Consider the following 21,129-nt stretch of genomic DNA (forward strand, 5'->3'; position numbering starts at 1 on the left):
AAAAACCAGTTAGCTTTTACTAACATTTTAGGCAGGCCTTTCATTATTTTTAATAAACAAGCAGAAGATTCATAAAAGAAAATGCCTGACAGGCCCCAGTCTTAGCACTTGCATGAGCACCCACTGCTGAATGGAGATTCCTTCTGGCATGTTACTAATGCATTCTCCTGACAAATAAAACTGAGACATAGAGCACTTAATATATTTACAAAGCCCCAGTAAAAAAGCAGGGATTTCTACTTTTTAGAGACAGAGTAAGAAATAGTAACTCCAGTAACACAGTATTAGAGAAGAGACACATGGCAGGGGAACAAAGTGAAACAGCTCAGGGTACATGGCAAGGTAGGTGAACATTCTGGTTCGAAGGGATGAACTGGTGACAGCACCAGAAAATCCAGAGATCATGGGGACACTGTCTGCAAAAAGGGAGCACCTGGGGTCATAAATTCTGATTCTGCCAAATGGGTCTGTCACTTAATAGTTTATCCAAACTTTTCCAACATACAAACATTTCCTTTCCAGTGGAATTCTGCTTTTCAGAAGTAGCTGGAGTGTAAACCAGCTTCACTGTCCATCCCCATCAGCCCTTAACACATGAATGTTATTAACTTGACTGCCCATATCTTACACAGAATTGATGAACAGGCACATCTGACTGGCTAAAGAATACTTGATTCTTCTTGAAGAAGGAATTAAATTCTACCTTCATGAAGCTCCAGAAAAGCCAAGGCAGAAGATGACTGTCAGGAAGAGACAGACAGCAGTGAAGCAAAGCCATCCATCCCTGGTGTCTAAGTACTGCACTTGCACTGAGAGCACTGAGCTCCAAGTTACAGGAAAGAGGAGAAATGTTCACTGGGAACAGAGGTGTGCTGGGCACAAAACTGTCAATAACTGGAGGAGTTGAGAGCTGGGGGGTGTGGGGGGCATGTGTGCTCCTTCTGAGTTCAACCCTCAGGAGTCAACATGCTGCATGCATCCATCACAATTGTTTCTGGATAAGATAAATTAAACATGGAAACAAACTAATTCTGGAATATAAATGTTGTACAGCTCAACAGGAAAGAGCAGAACTCTGTGTCATAGCAGATTAACATCTTGTTTAGAGTTCAGCCAACCACCAAAGCAATCATTATCTACTCTGTTTATTTTAGAAGTAAGTAATAATCATACCTGGTCATACTAAGCAGTATCAGCATTTCAAAGACAGGATTAGCCAGCTGACAGTCTATCAAAAGCTATGTCACAACTCCTTCCTGTCTGAGTTAGGAAATCCTCAGGTGAATAAAGACTTTAATCTGACCAACTACCAAAGATGCATTTGAACTACTGAAGGAAGGAAGCAAGAGTTTCCAAAGGCTACCCTCAGCTTTTCATCACTATTTCAGCCTTGCCAAATATAAGGCAGAAAGCATCTATGTGACCTGTCTGCAGAAGGTATACATCGTTTACCTTTGATTTTCAGTAACTTTTTCCTATCAGCCTTGCAATTTTATTGTTTTAATCACAGAAATTGTTTACTCTTCATTTACTTGCAGCTGGCTTAAACTGCACCTGTCAGGTTCCTTGAAGAACTGGGATCTTCCAGAATGGCAGTGATTAAAACAGGACACAGGAACGCACACACTCCAGAGGAACCAAAGGTTAGCTAATTATTGTTCAGCCAATATGGGACTTCAGCATCTATGAAGAACTATATTTTAATGACCAGCATTATCTAGCTGAGTTTCCTGGTTTAAGAAAAATGCTGAAGGTCCCAAGAGAGTTTCTATCAACTAGCAAGTATGCAGCAGTTAACAGAGGGAAAGTGCTGAATTTATAATCTGGGCTGCCATCATTATTTATTTCAAGAAGTCAGAGACTGTTCTTAGATCCTTACTCAGAAATGCTTTACAGATACCCCAAAGTCTGGTAAGGGCAATCACACTCACTCTAAACGTCTGTACCCAAGCCCTTGCCTGTTCCAGGTTCCTTTCTTTTCCATCACACCAGCTCTCCATTACGAAGGGAGTAATGGTTCTTTTTCCCTCTGCATTAGCTCTGCCAACACTTCCCTTCAGACTGGCCACCCAGGTTTCAAGACACTTAAATGTGATCAGATCACCAAGACACAATGCAGGAGGTTTAAGGCTGCAGGAGGGCAGCTGGGAAAGCAAACTGCCACAGCACATACACAGCAGAGACTCAGGCCAGTAAGCCTCCAAATGCTGATGTGCAGCACGAAAATACTGATGATATAAAAGTAAGGATCTCAACTGTGAATGGTGCTTACAGCAGGGAACAAACCTGCTTTAGATTCATACCAGTGATAGGGGTTTTGGAAAGCTGGTTTCTACTAGTCCCTATAGTCTTCATCTTGAATAAAATAATTCTGCGTTCTGCTCTGAACTTCTCTAAGTGTTGAATTAACCACACTGCCTAAAAGCTATCTCATGCCCTACCATACACATAATTCCAAGTTTGGAATGAGGGGAAAATTGTTGTTACAACTCATATTTGATCAGTATTCTAAAAGAACAAAAAAAACCCAACCAAAGAACCAAATCAATCCTTCCAAATGCCACCCTTACAGACTGCAGTAGAAGAGTGATTTTTTCAGGTGAGCTTCCCCCATCCCACTCTACTCCTCAAGATGCATAAAACACATTCTGCTTCCAAAAAAATGCAGAGAAGAGAAAAAAGTAAAATAAATAAAATCTGCTCTGGACAAATTTCATGGAGTATCTAACTATGGATTTGCACTCCATACTTCTTCAGAATTCAGGAAAACATCCTAGTTTGAACATACACTCCAGAAATGGCAGACCACTTACACCCACTCTCATCCTTGTCTTCTCTTGCTTGTTCTATTTATACTCCAGCTTGTGGGAACAGATGGTTATTTTCTAGGGTTCAGCACTACATATAATGCACTTTTATATTTTTTTAAGTTATTCTCATGCTGAAGACATTATAAAACCACATTTCTGTGCTTAACTACTGACAGCTATAATGGAAATATAGTTTTTATTTTAAAACTTAATAATGCTTCAAAATCTTTACAGAGCACCACTGAAGAGACAAAGTCAATTAAAAACTTATGCTTAAACACAAGTCTACAAGAAAAATTTGGTGGAACAAGTAATTTTCATGTTGTTATTTTTGGGCAAAGCTCTGTAAGATAGATGGCATTTTGTTTTCCCTGCTGGTTCAAGAAATGCCAACTGCCAGTATGCAACTGCTACTTTATACTCCTTATGGAAATGTTAAAGAGTCCCCTGTACACTCAGTCTATTCTATTGCATTAGAACAATGAATGCAGTAGAAATTCATATTTGTTTCCATTAACAGTATCATTGTGGCAGTTTTCCCATCTTCAAAATACTTTAAGAAAATATTAACCGAATAACTGTGCATTTTTAGCTCAGTTCTTATTTATCTTACAGAGATTTGAGCCATGCATGCAAAGCTGGGTGTGATTTATTATTCTTCAGTTACTTTGAACTGAGATTTAGTGGAGAAATTTCTATTCATTTGAAAAAAAATAAAGTATCAGTGAAATAATTAGTGAATGAAAGGGTAGTATAGACAGACAGTGAGCTTATCCAGAGATGTTAGTGTTGCAGCACATGCTGTCAGTAGTTAGGGCATACCCATTACCATTTATCAAGAGTAGTTTGATAAATCAGTAATTTCACAATACTGTAAAACCTGTACCAAGAATGTACTGTAACGATATTCAAACATTAACTATCAATTTTTTTCTTTGACAAAAGGGAGCATTCCATCAAATATACTGAAAATAGTGAATATAATCAATGCTTTTTGTTACTGCAGACTAATAATAGCATGCAATTTCCTTTTCAACTGCATGTGCTAGTTCTTTTGAAAATGAAGGAATAATGGTAACTGTTAAAAGACAGCCAAAAATACACCCAAGCAAGCTCGTACATTTTCCAGGGAATTGTAGTTGTCCTCTGCTGATCTCCTGCAACTCAGTAGTGGCAACTGTCCTAAATAGAGTGACTGTAATTCATTTATTTCTAGTATCACTTGGCACTATTTTGACAGCTCACAAAATAATGAACTCACTGAACCTGGTGCCTATGTTTCAAATTAGCCATTGCTAATTTTTGAGGGAGATGGAAAATAAGCTATTATTCTAAAACAGTTACTTAAACTACAGCTTTTTTCCCCCACCCACGGTAAGATGTCAAATGCCATCCTGAAATGTCTATTTCTGGGGGTGCAAAGTTGCATTCTGCATTGCATGCCATTCTTCTTAGAGCTATTACAGAAAATTATAAACCTGACTGATATGCATAGCTACTACCCATTCCAAGTAAAACCTCATCTTTCCAGTTTTTGTAAAAATATCTTCAGGGATACCCCAGAGAGGTAACATTGATAAGAAGGAAAACCAAACTGCTTGAGTTTAACTCTAAGGTCATGTTACCATAAATAGATGAAACTTACCTTTCCAACAGAACATTATATATGCTCAGGGAATCCTAAAACTGCAATTACAGCAGTGCTCAAGGAGACAAGCACAAGACATGAAAAAATCCCTACAACAGCTACAGAAGAGGTGGTAATTCCCATACAGGCAAGTCTGGAGATGAGCACTGAGAGCCACCTCTAAATATAAGGAGGAAGGATTCCTTTCAAAGGTATTTGAAAGAATTTAAACTACCACAGTAAAACTCTTTAAAAGCTCAAGAGAATAAATAAAATAGCAATCCAAAGCACAGTCCATTTTTACAAAATCCCTATTTAAAAAAAAAAGAATTTCCAAACCCAGAAGCACATAAACTGTGGAATAAGGAATTTGTCAGTGGAACACAGGTGCTCTAATTTTTTATGCCACTAATGAGTGCTCCCTAAAATGGAGCCACTGATCCCAGAGGCACCATTAGATAGATACATTATACTGTTTCTATAAATATATATACATATACACACAACAGTACACAATATACTTGGGTATATGCTTGACCTTGAAAAAATCCCCAGCCAGCAGAACAGGTGTCACCAAACTTCAAAGAAATGCACAATGGATCCATACCTGATGGTGCTGGGAATCATCCAGTGTTTTGAACACCATGGCTACCATCCCGTGTGCCCTCAGATGCATTCGGAAGCTGGGCATGGCACACTTGGTCGCCAAGCTGATTACACTGGAGAGATTTAGCTGGGTTAGAACCACTGAAATGACCACACTTAACAAGAACAGCAGATAAACAAGTCTTCAACACAAGACTGACAACGTGCCTCATACCTGGGTAAACTGTTGGAATGTTTCTTCTAAGATTTGTCTAAGGCAGGTTTGCAATTGGTGAACAGCGACTGGTGAGCGGTGTTTTATTCAAGTTGCTTATCAGCACCAAACTATGTCTGCTTTAGTTTAAGCTTGGCTGAAACCAGGATTTTAAAGGGCAGCCTGAATTTCCTTTTTTAAAAAAATAGCTGAAAATTTCCAATAGTTAAACTGAAAGTAAAGTGCCATGGATTGGGCATGAAGCTCTGATTTAGAGACATGGGAGAGCTCATTAGGGACCAAGACATTATGAGAAATTGTAAATGTGAGCTTCCTTGGCTATCTAATGCTTATCTAATTAACTGACTAGTCTCACTTATGCCTAACACCACTTACATATAAAACTTCTTTTTATATTTATTGCTGCATTTATAATTGATGGAAACACTATAGATTTCAGAAAACATCTGACAAATGTATCAGTAATCACTGACCAGCATAAGTTTCTTTTAAAAATGGCATTTTTCCCCCAGCTTTCTCAGTAAGCTGCCTGCCATTTCTAGCACAGTGCAACATAACAACTGCTAAAAATACATTGCTTTTAAATGCGCACTAATGTGGGAGTGATTCTGCAATCAAGTCTTCCATGACTGCTCAGGAACCTGCCTCTAAGAAATTCACACAGTAAGGTGTTTAAAAGAACAAGGGGTCTTGCTGTCTCCCATCACAACAGCACCAGTTAGAGCTTACCGACCTGTTTGAGTCTCTTACGTCTACTCCTATCCTTACACATTGATTTCCTTTGCAAAAACACTTTTCTTTTAATGTGTTAACTGAAAGAAAAGATTTTTTGTTGTGCTTATGTAAGTTACATTCCATTATATAAATTTGTGAAGAACTAGTTAAAAATCTGATTAATTTTGCCACATGAGCAAATAAGGAACACTCGTATGAAAGCTATTCCTAAACTGTCATTATATTAATTTATTCTTATCATAGAGTATAAACAAAGTGGTTATAGAGTTCTCATACTTATATTCCAGCAACAATATTAATTGCTAATTTCTGAGGAACAAATAAATTTTCAAGTAGCTCTTCTAGAGGCATAGAAAGCTTTTTCTCAGCCACAGTCAAATCACAAAGCACTGCCATCACCCCTCTCTATGAATTCAAGCTTTTCTTTCTCTACTATTTTAGTTTAACTGAACAGAAAGAAAAATTTAGGTATATAAAAACATTATTGCATGGTTATTTTATTTAACATTATTACAATTACTTTCATGTCCATGCAATTGACACCAGTATCAAGTCACAAACTTTTTCAAAGTAAGGTTAACATTTCTGATACCAACTTTAAAATAATGTGTAACTTGAATATGAAGACTAGTCCAAGACCAGTTAAGGAACCTCCCAATTAATATTGAGGCTTCAGTCCTTTTAGTGGCTGCCAGTTATGTTATTTCTTAATAGAAGATAAACAAGAGGCAGCTGAAGTTAAACAACATCTCACTATTACCTCAGTTCAAGATTTTCATCAGACTCTGCAGTCTTACGGATTTTATTTTAGAATTGAATTTGCATTAAAAACAGAACAGATATCACACACACAAGATGCACTACATGAACAAGTTATCAGAAGGTATTTTTTTGATTTACAGCAAGGATAACAAGCGTGTCAAAGATGTCTCTTACTGCACAATTTACTATTTCAGCTTCATAGCCATACTGCTTATGATGATACAAAATATACAATCTTTAATAATTATTTTCAAATTTTACTTTTCATGGCAGAAGTGCCAGGTAAATGTCCATGAAATTTTAAAGCATGGTCACTTCTCTGATGCATATTTAACTCAGTATCTCTTTCAAATACAGGTTCCATGTTTTGTATTAGATGTCTTACCTAAGGCAACGTGTGTTTAGGGGCTGATTGCTCTTCAATCCACTTAGCAAGTACTCAATATCATCTGTGAACTCTTGATTTTCACCAAATTCCACTACATCATTGAAGTGCTTTACATGCTGAACAACAGTGTATAACTGGAAAAGACAAATATTTTGACCTAAGTAAATTGCTCTTGGGATTGATAATAATCTTAACAAGTACAGTTTAAAAATCTATTCAGTTTTAAGTGCAAGGAAACATTAAGATGTTAATAAAGGCCATTCAAAATATTATTTTAATAGGAAAGCCAAATTGTGTTTTGACACTGTTCCTTCAGTAGTTAGGATTACTAGTAATTCTTTATCTTAAAAATTTGTTAAGAATACTTACTTCTTTGTCTTCTTTCCTACATTTCAATGCAGTTACTATCTCTTGATAGGGCTGAGTAGGTATTGTCACAGTTTTTATCACTTTGGGAGGTGGTGCAGGAGCCTTAAAAACTCCATCATCTTTATGAATTGCCTCCTTTGAAGATAGCCTTACCTATTAATAAGAAAGTGCTAAAATGGGCAGATGTTTTGAGCATGAAAACATACACTAAATACATCAGGAAACAGTACAGGTGTGCAATTGTCAAACTCACATTTTGGGACTATTTAGTCCTTGCCTTGCACTACCAAGATGTACGTACTTAAGCTGTGTGACAATGTGTCTACTCTTAAATACAAAAAAAAAAAAAAACCAAAATATTTCCAGTTATCAGGAAAGCTCCAGTGGAATTCTGAAACTAAAACCAGTGGAAGAATAAAATGTCCTTTATATTAGCTCCTTAAGCTTCAGGGTAAGTAAACCAAGCAAATTCAGTGCTTATTTGTTGCTCTTTGACAGCTCTTACCCCTGTGCACTCCCAGGAATGCCCAGGCTGGTTGCACTATGAAGCCCCAAGGAAGCAGCTGGCTCTGGATGGGAGCAGAGCCCTGAGCCAGCCCAGCCTCAGCCCAGCCCGGCCTGGCCTGCAGAGCTCTGTGCCAGCTGCTCTGGCCCTGCCTGCCACAGGACACTGCACTGCTGCCCAACCCTCCAGCCTCACACTCCAAACTCCACCTGGCCTGGAGCAGAATACCAGTACCCATTGTGTAGCAGCACAACAACAGCCACACAGAGCCTTGAGAGGCACAGAGCAGTCCTCAAACCAGGTAGAACACACTCTTAGTATTCTCTTATTTGTGCTGCTAAATATTTTAGGAGCATATCATGGCATAAAATACAGCAGAACCTGTTCTACAGGGAAGAGAGAACTTGATGTTAGGTCTAGAATACCTACTGACAGGTTTCCAGACAACTCCAGCAAGTATTACAGGTTTCTCCTCAACTTACTTGGTTGTATTAGTTTGAGGCTACTACAAGCTGAAGTGCAGCTTACCTTCAGATTACTTCTTTGGCACAAAATCTAATATGAAGACAAACTACAGCAAACAAGGCATATGGAAAAAGACCTCCAAATGCCAAATTCTGAATGCACAAGTGCCAATTCCAATGGGCATTTACACACCCTCAATCTCTCAGTAACATCATGTACTTAGCTTCCTTACACAGAAAAATGAGAATATTTTAGAAATGTGGCTGAAAAAATAAAATTAACATGTAGGCATAGAAGATGCATGACCTTTTACTCCAGGGGAGAGCTGGAGAGAAAGCCTTCTTGTGCACTGTACATTGACAGACAAAATTAAAATAAAAGCCAAAAGAAGCTGCTATATTACTGAAGTATTCTTTACATTCTGCCTCTATCAGGGTGGCATTTCAGTATTCACTCACTTAAGCAGCAGTGGCGAAATGGTAAATAAACCACCCTGAAAAACCGGTTTAGAGCACATACTGGAGCACAGATCTTATCAGTCAGTGAACACAGGAGAGCCACTGAAGGATCCCATCCAAGTCTTGGTTAATGGCTGCCCCTTCAAAGCAAACTCCAAGGGCACTTGGAGAGGCCCTAAGAGAGTACTTGGCATAAGCAGTTTGCATGCTGGGAGTTTCTCACCATAAACCTGAGACAGACTTCTCCCAACCTTCAGGTGAGAAATTTCTACAGAAATTAAAGAGGCAGGATCATATGTGCAGGAACTACCACTGAACATTTGGCTCAAGGCTCTTTTACATTGTAACTTTGAAGTATTACACACATGTAAATCATGGTTTAAAACCATGTCTGAAGCAACTTCAGATGTACATCATAACATGAGCAGCAGATACAAATTCCCCTCAGTGGTTTGTTCAGCCAAACCTCTACCACATTCCTGAGTTAATATTCTGAGGGTTCCAGATACAAAGTGGAAGTCTGACAGAAGACAAAAGAGACTGTCTGAATGAATGGAACAGACATTTCCCTAGCTTGAAAAAGCCATATCCAAAGTCTGTCTGACAAGACACACAAAATCTGCCCTTAAGTCAGCTATCAGAGTTCTTCACAAAAAACAGCACCAAGAGATTCAGTAAGCAACAAAACCTTCACTTCAAAGGTACATAATTTAAATTGAGAAGGGGGTTTAGTAAAAACCCAGGGCTGAAATTTCTGCTTTCTCCTCAGACTCTAGTGGAAATGGCTGTTTTCAACTCAGTTATCTGCATTTTCCAGGCAGTGCAGTTAACATCCAAAGAAGGCTGTTCAGAATACTGTGAGGAGGCAACCAGAAACAACCACAAATCAAAGAGGAAGAAGTACCAGAACACCACAAACAGGGGTAGAATTAAAAAAAAGAGAAAAAGAAGGAAGGGAAAAACAAAAAACAGAACAAACAAACAAAAAAACCAAACAAACAAAATCAAGATAAAGAAACAAAAAATAAACAACTACAAACTGGTGACAACAACAAAAGCTGAAGACTTATCACTGCAAAATTATCTTTCTTATTTTCTGTTCTCAGACCAGTACTATCAGCAAGGCACCAAATGAAATTACATTTATTGACAATGTACAGTGCTCTCTTAGTATAATCAGTAACAATTTCTGCAATATTAGCTGAACACCCTGGATTCCCAGAGTCTCAAGACTTCAAAAACCATTTATTTGAGTCTCAAAACAACCAGTTACTTTTGGACAAACAATTTCAAGAGCTGTTTTCACCCCTGGTGTATTTTTGATATCCAAAATGTTGGTATTAGCATTTCTGACTGTACACAGAAAATGGTGTTTCTTTCACAGTAGCTAAAGACTCAAGTCAGCCATCAGCACTACTCCATTAGAAAGGAAAGATAAATGATAAGGCTCTTTTAAAGTTTTTTCTTTTTCATCAGCAAGTTGCTGACTTCTGTGTTCATTACTAAGTTAATCCTGGGAGTTCTCTCAGAAAATGGAATGGAGTCCATTATTAGAAAGCCTAACTTCAGCACTGAGGAACATAACTTGAAGTATTTTTTTGCAACTATACTGAAGCTTTATGAAAGATCCTATTCTACAGTACTTCCACTAACAATTTCCTTTCCATCAAATTCCAATGGCTCACATCACAAAGTGGACCTCATTCTGAATTACTGTGACATTACCAGATAGCAAGAGCTTGGGTTTAAAAAAAATTTAAAAAAGTTAAAAATCAGTGAATCTGGAGAGGAGATTTAGTAAACTTGAGAAAAACCAACAGTCTACTTACTGGGACACTGGGAGTTTTCAAAGCTGGTGGTGCTGGCAGAGCCTCTGATTCTGGCTGGTTCCAGTGTCTAGCATTATACACTGCTTTTGTGGGAGACTAAAAGATAAAAATAAAAAGTTATTTCTTAAGTAAATTACCATTAGTCACTATATACTTCAAAATCACTGTAGCAATACTGTAGCCAAACAAGGAAAACAAGCCTCATTTTCCCTGCTGAATTCCCAGCAGCACAAGTTCTCAATATCCCATGTACTGGAAAGTCAGAGGGGCTTTGAAGCCTCTGATGGTTTTAAAGACATATGGATCCACTCAAATGGCAAAAGACATGATATGTATGTATTTAAACAATTTTTTTAGTTGTCTCATCTCTTCAACTTATTCAAAGGCAAAAGGTCTGCAACCTTCTTATAGACAAAAACTGACAGCTCAGGGAAAAAAACATGTTAGCAAACACCATGTCAGTAGAAATATGACTGGTTTAGAAACAAAAATGCAGAACTCATATAGACTTTGATGCTAGGAGGAAGAAAAACACTCAAACGAAATGCCTTAATCTATATTAATAAATTAGGCAGTCTTTTTTTAGTCTAGCTTAAAAATGTGTCAAGGCAAATCAAAATGCATCAAAATTTACTGTCCTTGAATTTTTGGGAAACACAAAATACTCCTTAGCAGAAGCAAAGACAGAATTATATTTCCAGCATTCATGTTTATCAACCTACTTACTCAATATTGTTCTAGACTAACACAGCATTACAATTTTCACCATTTCCCACCATGCCATGCATCAAGTAAACTGAGTAAGTACCTGCTTCCTCACAGCAGTTACTCAGCATCTTGAATGTGAAAAAAGAATTTCAAATAAACATTTTCTGTCAAAATATAATGTTTAACTATTTAACCCAAATACAGCTCAAGCCCAGAGGGGCTACATGTGGCAAGTCTTAGGACCAGCCAGGGACTGAGCACCACTCCACACAGTGCAACAAAGGTTCTAGCATGCCAAAAGCTAGAAAGGCAATTCCCTAAGTCAAGGGTTTCTGTATTATTGCAGAGTAAAACCCTACCGTGCTGCATCCTTCCATTCTTCACAAGACAAAGCCCTACTGAACAAAATTTCAAGGAATATTAGCAGGGTTAAAGCATCAGCTAAGTGTTTTCAGAGCCCCAAAGCACGAAACCATTCCAGTCTCCAGACAACAGAAAAGCCTCTTTCCCCCCTTGAGTGTGCCTTTGAGTGGTCATGAGAAATCTGGATTGTTAAATTATGTTCCTAAAGCAGTGCTCATGTACCATTCATCAACATGTACACAGTGGTTATTATCTTAAGCTTCATCAGTTTTGCAAGGAAGCTCTTTTAGACAGTATCTGGTTCAACTCAAAAAGTTTAACTGAGAAACCAGTTTCATGTTCAGCATACTTCAGTTACAGGAGGACATCTGGGCCCACAAATAGGAAGAAAGAGTCATATGGATCCCTATTTGAAAAAAGGTTAGAAAATGGTCCAGATGTTAACTCTCTTTTCTCCTATACCTTTCCAAGCAGCAAATATTTACCTGGAATCTGACTCAGGGTCCCCAATGAACAAAGGAAGGGCAATTTAAAAACAAATTATTTTTTTTTAATCAAGAAAGATGCAAGTTTCACAGATATCTGCAATGGAAAAGAAACACTGAGTGTTTCTGTTTCTTGAATTGCTCACAATTGCTCCACACTTCATTTAGTGCATATTTAAGACTGGCAAGAGAGGGTGCCCTATCCTGGTATACAGGATAATTGAAGGAAGCAACACACTCTGCTAAGGAACACACATGGTACAGCATTTTATGGAATCAGACTGGTCTGGGGTGAAATTCCCTGCCTGTGCCCCCCACCTGTGTGCTCCTTTTCCTTCAGGCCTTGTGCTCCGCCAGGAGCCAAACACAGCCCCTGGCAGGCACAGGGGGGCAGAGCCAGGTTGGGTTTGAGCCTGTCCTGGCAAGGCAGCAGCTGGGCCGGTCCCTTGCTGACCACACCACAGAAGCACCCACAGCCTCCTCGGTTCTTCCAAATCCAGCACCTCTGCTGTGCACACACACGCAGGGCAAGGAGGCCCAGCCCACAGGAAGCACATTCAGTGCCTGAGAGGGAGTTACAACAAAGCACACAGGCAGCTGTGGCAGTGCAATCACAAGGGCCACACAGCATTAGTGAGTCCTCCTCAGCAGAGAGCAACAGCTGATGCGTAGGAAAGGGTTCAGCAGGGCAAACAGATAAAAGCAAATTCCTTCTAAATACCCAGGGCTCACAGGCTTCCAAAGATGGTATGCTTTTTGTTTAACAGTCAAAAATGGGCTTTTCTTCTCCCATCTCCCTTAATTCGTACTAAATCAAAAGCTAGGGCATCCCAAAGTGTTTTGTGACATGGCAGTTTACAACTTAACCATTACTAGAGCAATAGAGGAAAACGGCTACATTTTACATAAGAAAACAAGCAATGTCACCAATAAATGCCTGTTCTAAGAAACGAGGACATCTGCATTTAATAGCTCTCTTGTAACAGTGCCTGAAGCGCAGCTGGAAATAGTAACCCTTAAAATCTCAAATACCTATGGAAGGGTAGTTTTAGTGACCATTCCTTGTAGGATCTTCCACTTCAAATCAGAAAAGATCTAAACAAGTGATTGGCCTGTGATTCCATACCTTCCCAGCAGTATTTCCTTAGACACCCTGCCACTTGGTATCTGGTCATTCTCACACTGCCTGCAGACAGCTGGTCCACCAGAACACACCTGCAAATATCCAACACCACTTTCCAAAGAAATATGCTCTAATCAGCTCTAACACATTAGGCAGAGACTTTGGAGCCTCTCTTACAACTCAGGTGGACTTCAACATAGCAAATACGTCCCTCCTTTCCAACTAAACCTCTTAAAGCAACCTTCCCATTTTCCCTTGCAGCACAGAGTTAGGATGAATTTCCAGATCAAGCGCAAAGAAACTGCACCAATACCGATCAAGCAGTGAGCACTGTGTGGACTTGCTTTGGATTGCTGTGTGACAGAACTGAAGCCAGGGAAAGTATCAAAGATCAAATGAATGCTAGTGAAGAAAGACTTTTCAGAAGGGCTTGATCACAAAAGCAAAGAGGTTGGTTTGTTTGGTTTTGGGGTGTTTTTTTAAAAGGCAACTCAAATGCCTGCGATAACAAGCTTCCCTAAACAAGCAAAAATGGTATTTAAGCAGCAATAATTTAAGAAACTTTCCCTTAAAGACAAGAAAACCTTGCAATTATTCAAATAACACAGACTTTTCTTTAATAATTCCTTCTCTCAAAACTAACTTGGAATAGATGCAAGTGGAAGTACATCATTCCTTTGAATTCTGTGCTCTTAAGGCAAATAAGTTCTGCAATATTAATCAGCTGTAAGAGCTTCTGCTGAATAGCAGAAGAGTTTCCTTTTTCTGTACATCTAGAACTGACAGCTGCTCACAGAGACACATGTCTGAAAGACTGCAAATATTCCAGAGTGGGCATAAGGCATATGGTACTGTGGGACTCTGCATGTGCTTCTGGGGGGGTGAGTGCAGATACAAAACCAGGACTAATGCCAGGGATTTTATAAAATGCACAGAGCTGTCTCTTTTATAAGAACATCTCCAAATGGCATTATCTATGGGTCATGCTTAACCTCCCATTCCTGAAAGCCTCAAAGCTGAAATTTTCAAGAGCTGGCACTATGCACATACTGATGCAGCACTGCCTGCCATTCACAGATGTCAGAATTGCAGAAAATAAGAGCCAGGGACACGAGTCACACAGAAAATACTAGCAAAACAAGGAAGAGCATCTATTTGCAGGCAAGACTGCTTTCCAAGGTAGAAGACAAGGGCAAAAGAAAACTCAAGACTATTTTCAGCAGATATCCTGATAAATGAATTATTTATATCTGAAAGGCATTCAGTAACACTGTATGCCAGATGCTTGTCAAAACTACAAGTTCAAAAAAAAACCCCAGTAAACAAAATATGAGCTACCACTCTGTATTCATCATCATTAAAAGTACTATCCTGTCCTGCATGTCTCACTTTGAACAGGAGAAAGGTAACAAGCATGTTATAAAGCACAGAAATATTCATAATGGACTGTTCCTTTTGAAAAGGGAAAGGAATGAACATCACTCAGAGCAATGAAAAAGGAATCACACCTCAAAACAGGAAGATGGAGTATCAATTCAGCACAAGCTGAGCCATGCTAGAGAACAGAAAAAAAGTTAATTTGGACTTCAGAGAAGACAGCAGTTTCCAATAGTAGTTTAAAACCAGCATCAAGCTGATTTTGCAGTGTTCAAAATCTGAACTCCATCTCCATTACTTGGATCATCTCCACTACTTGGATCAAAGTAGCAGATTAGTGCCAAAAAACCACTGCCAGGGATCACTTAATTGTGAGGTGCTATTCCATTTAAACACAAAAGACATTATGCACACACATAGCCAGACAACTACAAGCTGTTAGTCAGACAAAGTTTAACAGTATTAGACAACACAAGGAACAAGGGAAAAAATGTCACTGAAGCTTTTTTTTGCATCAAACTTCTGACGATCTGCAAAATGCTTCTTCTTCCTTAAAGCTCAGGAGGAGACCCACAGGGCACAGCAAGATGATGGGTCAAACACCCAAGTGAAGCATGAAAACAGAACTTAAGAAACAGGACAATCTAAGAAATGAGATTCATTAACAGAAATAGCCAATGATGTTCTTTATGCTGCCTATGCTGAGTGTATTCAAAGGTCAGCTTAGAAGCAGAAGCCATAGACTTATCATAACTATTTTGGCCTGAAACCTTCAATAAGTCTAATTAAAAGGGACAGGGTACAATAGTTCAGATGTATCACCACAATACTGGAAACAAAATGCTTTGCTCAAGAGAAAAGAAAAACCTGCAGTTCAAGGAACACCCTGGCACAAGCACTTCCCAGCACAAACTGCTCAAAAAATTCCCTGCTCTCTTGGCAGAGCGGGAAAGGCAGAGAGAAGCAGGTCAACACAGACACGCGTCCCCCTTCCCCTCCTCCTGTTAATCCTAATCTACTCAAAGTGTATCAATCTACCAAAAGGAAAGCCTTACAAAATAGTGACTGCAATCAAGTTCCAGAGGTGATACAGCTGAGGTGTGCATACATCCCCAGAAACGTTTCCATCTGGCTCAGTAAAAAACACTGTTCAAATAAATGTCCCAGATGTGCTCAGTTCCAGCTCTGGGGTTTGCATCACTGAGTCTGAGGATGCTGACCTGACCACTTCCCAGTGCCATCAGACTTCAGCTGCACCTCCAGAGAGCACCTACCTCATGCCACCTGTCACCAGGCACTGCCTACACCAGGTCTAAACAAAGCCAATTCAAAGTAAAAGCTTTGAAATGGGTCTAACAAGGACACTGGGCTCTCAACATCACCAATTTTCCCCTCAGGATATGCTCGCATCTCATGGTGCAATTATTGAATGCACATCAAGTCTCAGACAGAGCTGAGTGAACCAGCCATGCTCACACAGTACACAGGAGCTGTGAAGACAATTTTTCATATTCATCTGCATATAAATCAAGCTCCCACTAGCAAATGAAACTGGTGTATTTTAATTCCTTTGAGAACTTTTCTCATTTTAGAACTTCCTACAGGAGACCTTGTGCAATGTAACATTTATCCTACATGACTATCCTGCATTGCCAATTTACTAAAACATTAAGTTAATTACGGGAACTACAAAACTGATGTGTCTGTGTTTTTTTGCAGGGAATATGAGGATGCAAGAAAGAATCTAGTTTGAAAAATATTTTAATCAATCTTTGCTTCTAGCCTTAGAGTTAATACCAGTAGGAACTAGAAGTATAAAATGCCACGTTTCCACCGTGACATTAAACATTTTCCATTCAACTTGATTTTTCTATTTCCCAAAAAGCCTAAGTGTGCACAGGGGGAGAAGGATTTCCATGCATATTTTTCATTTGTTCCTCTTGCCTCTATGAGGACTTAGCATTTTATGTTCACTTTGCATCCCAACCCTTCTCAGACAAAGCTGCTAATATTTCTGTTGACACCACCTAGAAAAGAGGCATTTCCAAGAATGCTGTTCCCACAGTTCTACCCAGCAGCTGCGTATGGAGGACACTTGTGGAACAACTTCTACCCAGAACGATCCCAGCTTAGCATCTACCAGAACACCCTCTTCACCATGGTTTAATATGAAGGAGCGAGAAGAAAACTTTTATCAGCATCAAATGATTATCTTTGTGAGAAGACCAAATCCTGACATTTGCTTTCAGTCCAGGATGGCTTTGAGGCGCTAAATCCCAACTTAATTCAGTAAATTACAGCAGCTACCTCACTCTTCAATTTAGGTGAGTAATCTAAAAACCTGCCAGCCCTGACTAGTATCCTGCTTAGTAACTTACACATTAAGAATTGGTTTTGGTCTATTTACATTAATAATAATAAAAAAGTCACTAAATGGTAAGCACTTGGAAGCCAGTATTAAATAAATATGCTTACAGAAGAATTTGGTTTTGCAAATGTTAGGCAAAATTACAGTGTTAATATGAGGCTTTGGTTTCTAACAAATCAGCTATTGAACAGATTTATTCTCACCTTTTATATTATTTTTAAAATTTATTTTTATTCCAGCAATATATCAAAATTCCCTACAATAGACAAGCTGATTATAACTGGCTGGAACTTACAATAGCTCATCTCTTGTTTATCATTCCAACAAAATGTATTTGGACAAAAAAAAAACCCACAAAAACCGCTTCAGTTCAGGACTGGGGAGCCAATCTGCCAGAAGCACCAACGAGCAAATGAAAGGAATGCACTGCAGAAGCAGCAACAGGCAGTCACAGGTTGTCAGCTCTGCCCAGAAATGTTTGTCAGCCTGCTGAAAGACAGACTGGGCTTAGTACAGAGTATTTAAATTGCCCAAATTCAGCTTGACTCCTCAATGGAGTCAAAACAGCTTATGCCAATTAACAATCTTTCCTCCTAAAAACAAGCAATTTCGACTTTCTAAATTAGAATGCAAAGAGTAGCTCAATGTGCATGGTTATCAGCAGTTTATTATCACTGAAAAAAAGCTTTATTATAACTGTTCATCCTTAGGGTAGGACACACTTTAACTAAAGGTTATGCAAGATGAAGACAAGCAGTTCTTTTTAAAATGAGCCCTGAACAGTCTACTCTGATTCTACCATTATATATATAGAAAGGGCTGTGACTGATAGCAAAACTTTTCAATTATGATTCCTCTGCTGCTTTTTCAGAACTATTTATTTGAACTAAGCTATGGAAAAGTAATTAAGCAAAATCACACAGGTTTATGCACTTAAGGTAGACTAACGTTCACATACTCTAAAACTTAAAAATTAAGGAACAAAGAAAAATCTTTAAAAATCTGATTTGGCGAAATGCTGATTCGTTTGCAGGCCAGCAAAAAGAAACGTTACTCGCAGGATGCCTGATAAACATCTGCTGCACAGTACAACACAAGCTAAGTGGAAAACTACAGACCACAGTGCAGCCCAGTTTCTGTCCCCTCCCACACACACGTCATTGTCACATTAGCCCTAAGATTACACAGCCAGCCCAGAGCGGGCACGGGTTCGTACTTCTCCAATTTCAAAATACTTTCAAAGACGAGGTATAAGCTTTTCATTTTGAACTTCTAGTTTACTTAGAGCCAGGATTTGTTTCTAACTGATATTTATAGCTCCTTCCAGTCAGCATGAAACACCAGTGGAGAAAGCTCCCATCAAACTGTAAAAAATCTCTTATACCCTTAAAACATGTATTACAACAAATGCTAGCAGAAATAAAGGCTCATGTCTAAGTTTTTTTTCAAGTATTGACAGTTTCTGACACTGCCTAACCTTATAACAGGAGTATTTTATTTTCCATTATGAAATTGACCTCCTCATGGAAAAAAACCTGGCTATAGGACAAAAAAAGATGCATTTCAATAATGAACTAAGGACTAGTTGCAGATTAGACTGAAATAACACAAAAGAAAAAAAGAAAATTTCTTCCTGGTTCAGCACTTGGTAGTTGGAAATAAGTGCTCTTTTCACAGTATTGATTTAACATGTCCTTCCAACTTACCTGTCCAAAGACCACACTTGGAAATCTTGCACACATTTCTGTACTTTGTTGGGTACAGAAGTCATTCCTAAAACTTACTAAAATATGAAAAGCAATAGTTACAGGGTTATGACTGGCTCAAGTTTTCCTCTTGCATACAAGGTTAAGCAGCAGTCTGTTGGCTAAGCCATGTCTGAATTCAGCCATGCTTTCATTCACATATTCAACACTTCTGTCATGACTAACCCTGCTAACATCACTTGATCAAAGTGCTGCATGGAATCCTGCTAACGCTGCTGTGTTTAGTGAGCATTTCTCAGTTGCAGTGTTGACTTAACCAGGTTAAGAGGAGTTAATTTCTCTTCTTGGGTCCCCCCAGCTGAATAGATAGAATAGTTTAGAGTCTCTCTGTAAACTGGACTAAGATTTATGTTAAATGTTTCCTTTTTAGTGAGTTAATTTTAGAGTAATACACAACATTGGGAAACTGAAGGCACAGGGAAACAGGAGGGAGCTGGTCAAGCAAAGGGAGAACAAGAGCAGCATAACCACATGCTTCTGTAAGTATTTTTTGCCTCTTTCAGTCCTTACAGTAGATGGGGCTTTGTTGGGTTTGGGACTGTGGCTTTTTTTGTAAATCCAAGAAGATCTCAGCTTTTCATGGCAAACGCAGTCCACACTAGTGGAGGAACTTTCAAGCAATACCACTTTAGCATACTAAACTTTAACAGCACTTTAAAAAAGCACTGTTACCAAAATGTTCCCAGGCACAGCAAGCAGTGAAAGCCAAATGCCATGCCACACAGTGAGGCAAGGGGGCCCCATGGCAGGCAGACACCTGTCAATTAACAGCTAAAATGCACTAACAGCTATCAGCTTGATCTAGCACATCCCAATCAAATCTGTCACTATCTCAAACCCACTGAGCCTCATGTCAGCTGCCAAAAAGGACTGCTGTGATTTTATCCCAGCTGGCAACTAAGCCCCACCCACCTCCTTGCTCACTCACCCCCAGTGGGATGGGGGAGAATCCAAAGGGTAGAAGTGAGAAAACACAAAGAAATAAAGACAGTTACACAGGGAAAGCAAAAGCCATGAATGCAAGCAAAACAGAACAAGGAATTCATCCACCACTTCATGTGGGCATACAGTTTTTCAGCCATTCCCAGGAAAGCAAGGCTCCATCTGGTGTAACAGCTACTTGGAAAGACAAAGGCCATCACTCCAAAGGTGTGTGTCCCCCTTCCTCCTCCTCCAGATTTTTATATTGCTGAGCACATTGTCATATGGTATGGAATACCACTTAGGTCACTGTGTCCCCTACAAACCCCCAGCCTCCTGCCTGGCAGGGTGGGATGAGGAGCAGAAAAGGCCTTGGCTCTAAGTGTTGCTCAGCAATAACAAAAACATCCTAGCACTACCAATAGTGTTCTCAGCACAAACCCAAAACAGCCCTGTAAGAGCTCATCTGAAGAAAATTAACTGTATTCCAGCCAAAACCAGCATAAACAGAAAACTCTGTGGTCCAGTATTTGAATGGGCCAAAGGAAACACCATGAACAAGCTGGTGGCAAAGAGGTTTTTCCATACCTTTTCCTGTACAAGCCAATATGTGCACAACAAGAAGAAAAGAAACAGCCCACTGATATATCCCCATTCACTGGGTACATGTGGGAATGTGTACTCAGTTGCAAGTCAGACAGGTTTTCTAGGGCTAAGATTACAACTTAGTGAAATTTAAAGACATTTCTCCTATAGCAATGTAAGAATAAGAAAAAATTTAAGCTAGCTTCAAGTAATTTAAAAACAATAAATTTTCATTGCAAAAGTGAATATTTAATTGAAACATGCCCTTTTTAACTGGAGTCACAAGTCATTAAGCAATGAATTAGCCTGCGTGTTAGTTTTTAGCTTGATCAGTAGTCCATGATTCACCAACATAGACTGACCATACTCTGAGCACTTTGTTCCTCATCTTACCAATCATAAAAAACACATTTCCAACTCTCAGAAAATTTTCAGTGTTTCATATGTGCTAAAATTGCATTCTATAGTAGCACGGAAGCTTTATAAAATATACCCACTGTAAAAGGTATCAACATCTAAGAAACTAATTCCAAAGGACTTGTTTCTAAAATTGACCTACTCTAAGGCATAGGGAAAAAATCCTGATAAAGCACTCATCTAATTGAAATTTCATGCTACTTTGAGAAAACATAAGACTGAGTCTGCTTCCAGTTGTGCCAACTTGA

General features: G+C 39.0%; 1 protein-coding gene across 4 annotated transcripts in view; it reads right to left on the reverse strand.

Annotated features, from left to right (window-relative positions):
• Nucleotides 1–21,129, reverse strand: part of WAPL (WAPL cohesin release factor) — a 64,016-nt gene that overhangs the window by 14,639 nt on the left and 28,248 nt on the right. For all 4 annotated transcript variants that reach the window (XM_030950663.1, XM_030950662.1, XM_030950664.1 and 1 more), the window contains exons 5-8: nucleotides 10,769–10,864; nucleotides 7,512–7,664; nucleotides 7,140–7,276; nucleotides 5,045–5,156 (exon numbers count right to left, since the gene is read on the reverse strand). In XM_030950663.1, the coding sequence (XP_030806523.1) occupies nucleotides 5,045–5,156; nucleotides 7,140–7,276; nucleotides 7,512–7,664; nucleotides 10,769–10,864 (498 nt within the window). The remainder of the gene's footprint in view (nucleotides 1–5,044; nucleotides 5,157–7,139; nucleotides 7,277–7,511; nucleotides 7,665–10,768; nucleotides 10,865–21,129) is intronic.

This window comes from Camarhynchus parvulus, chromosome 6 (assembly GCF_901933205.1).
Source record: "Camarhynchus parvulus chromosome 6, STF_HiC, whole genome shotgun sequence".
NCBI lineage: Eukaryota > Metazoa > Chordata > Aves > Passeriformes > Thraupidae > Camarhynchus > Camarhynchus parvulus.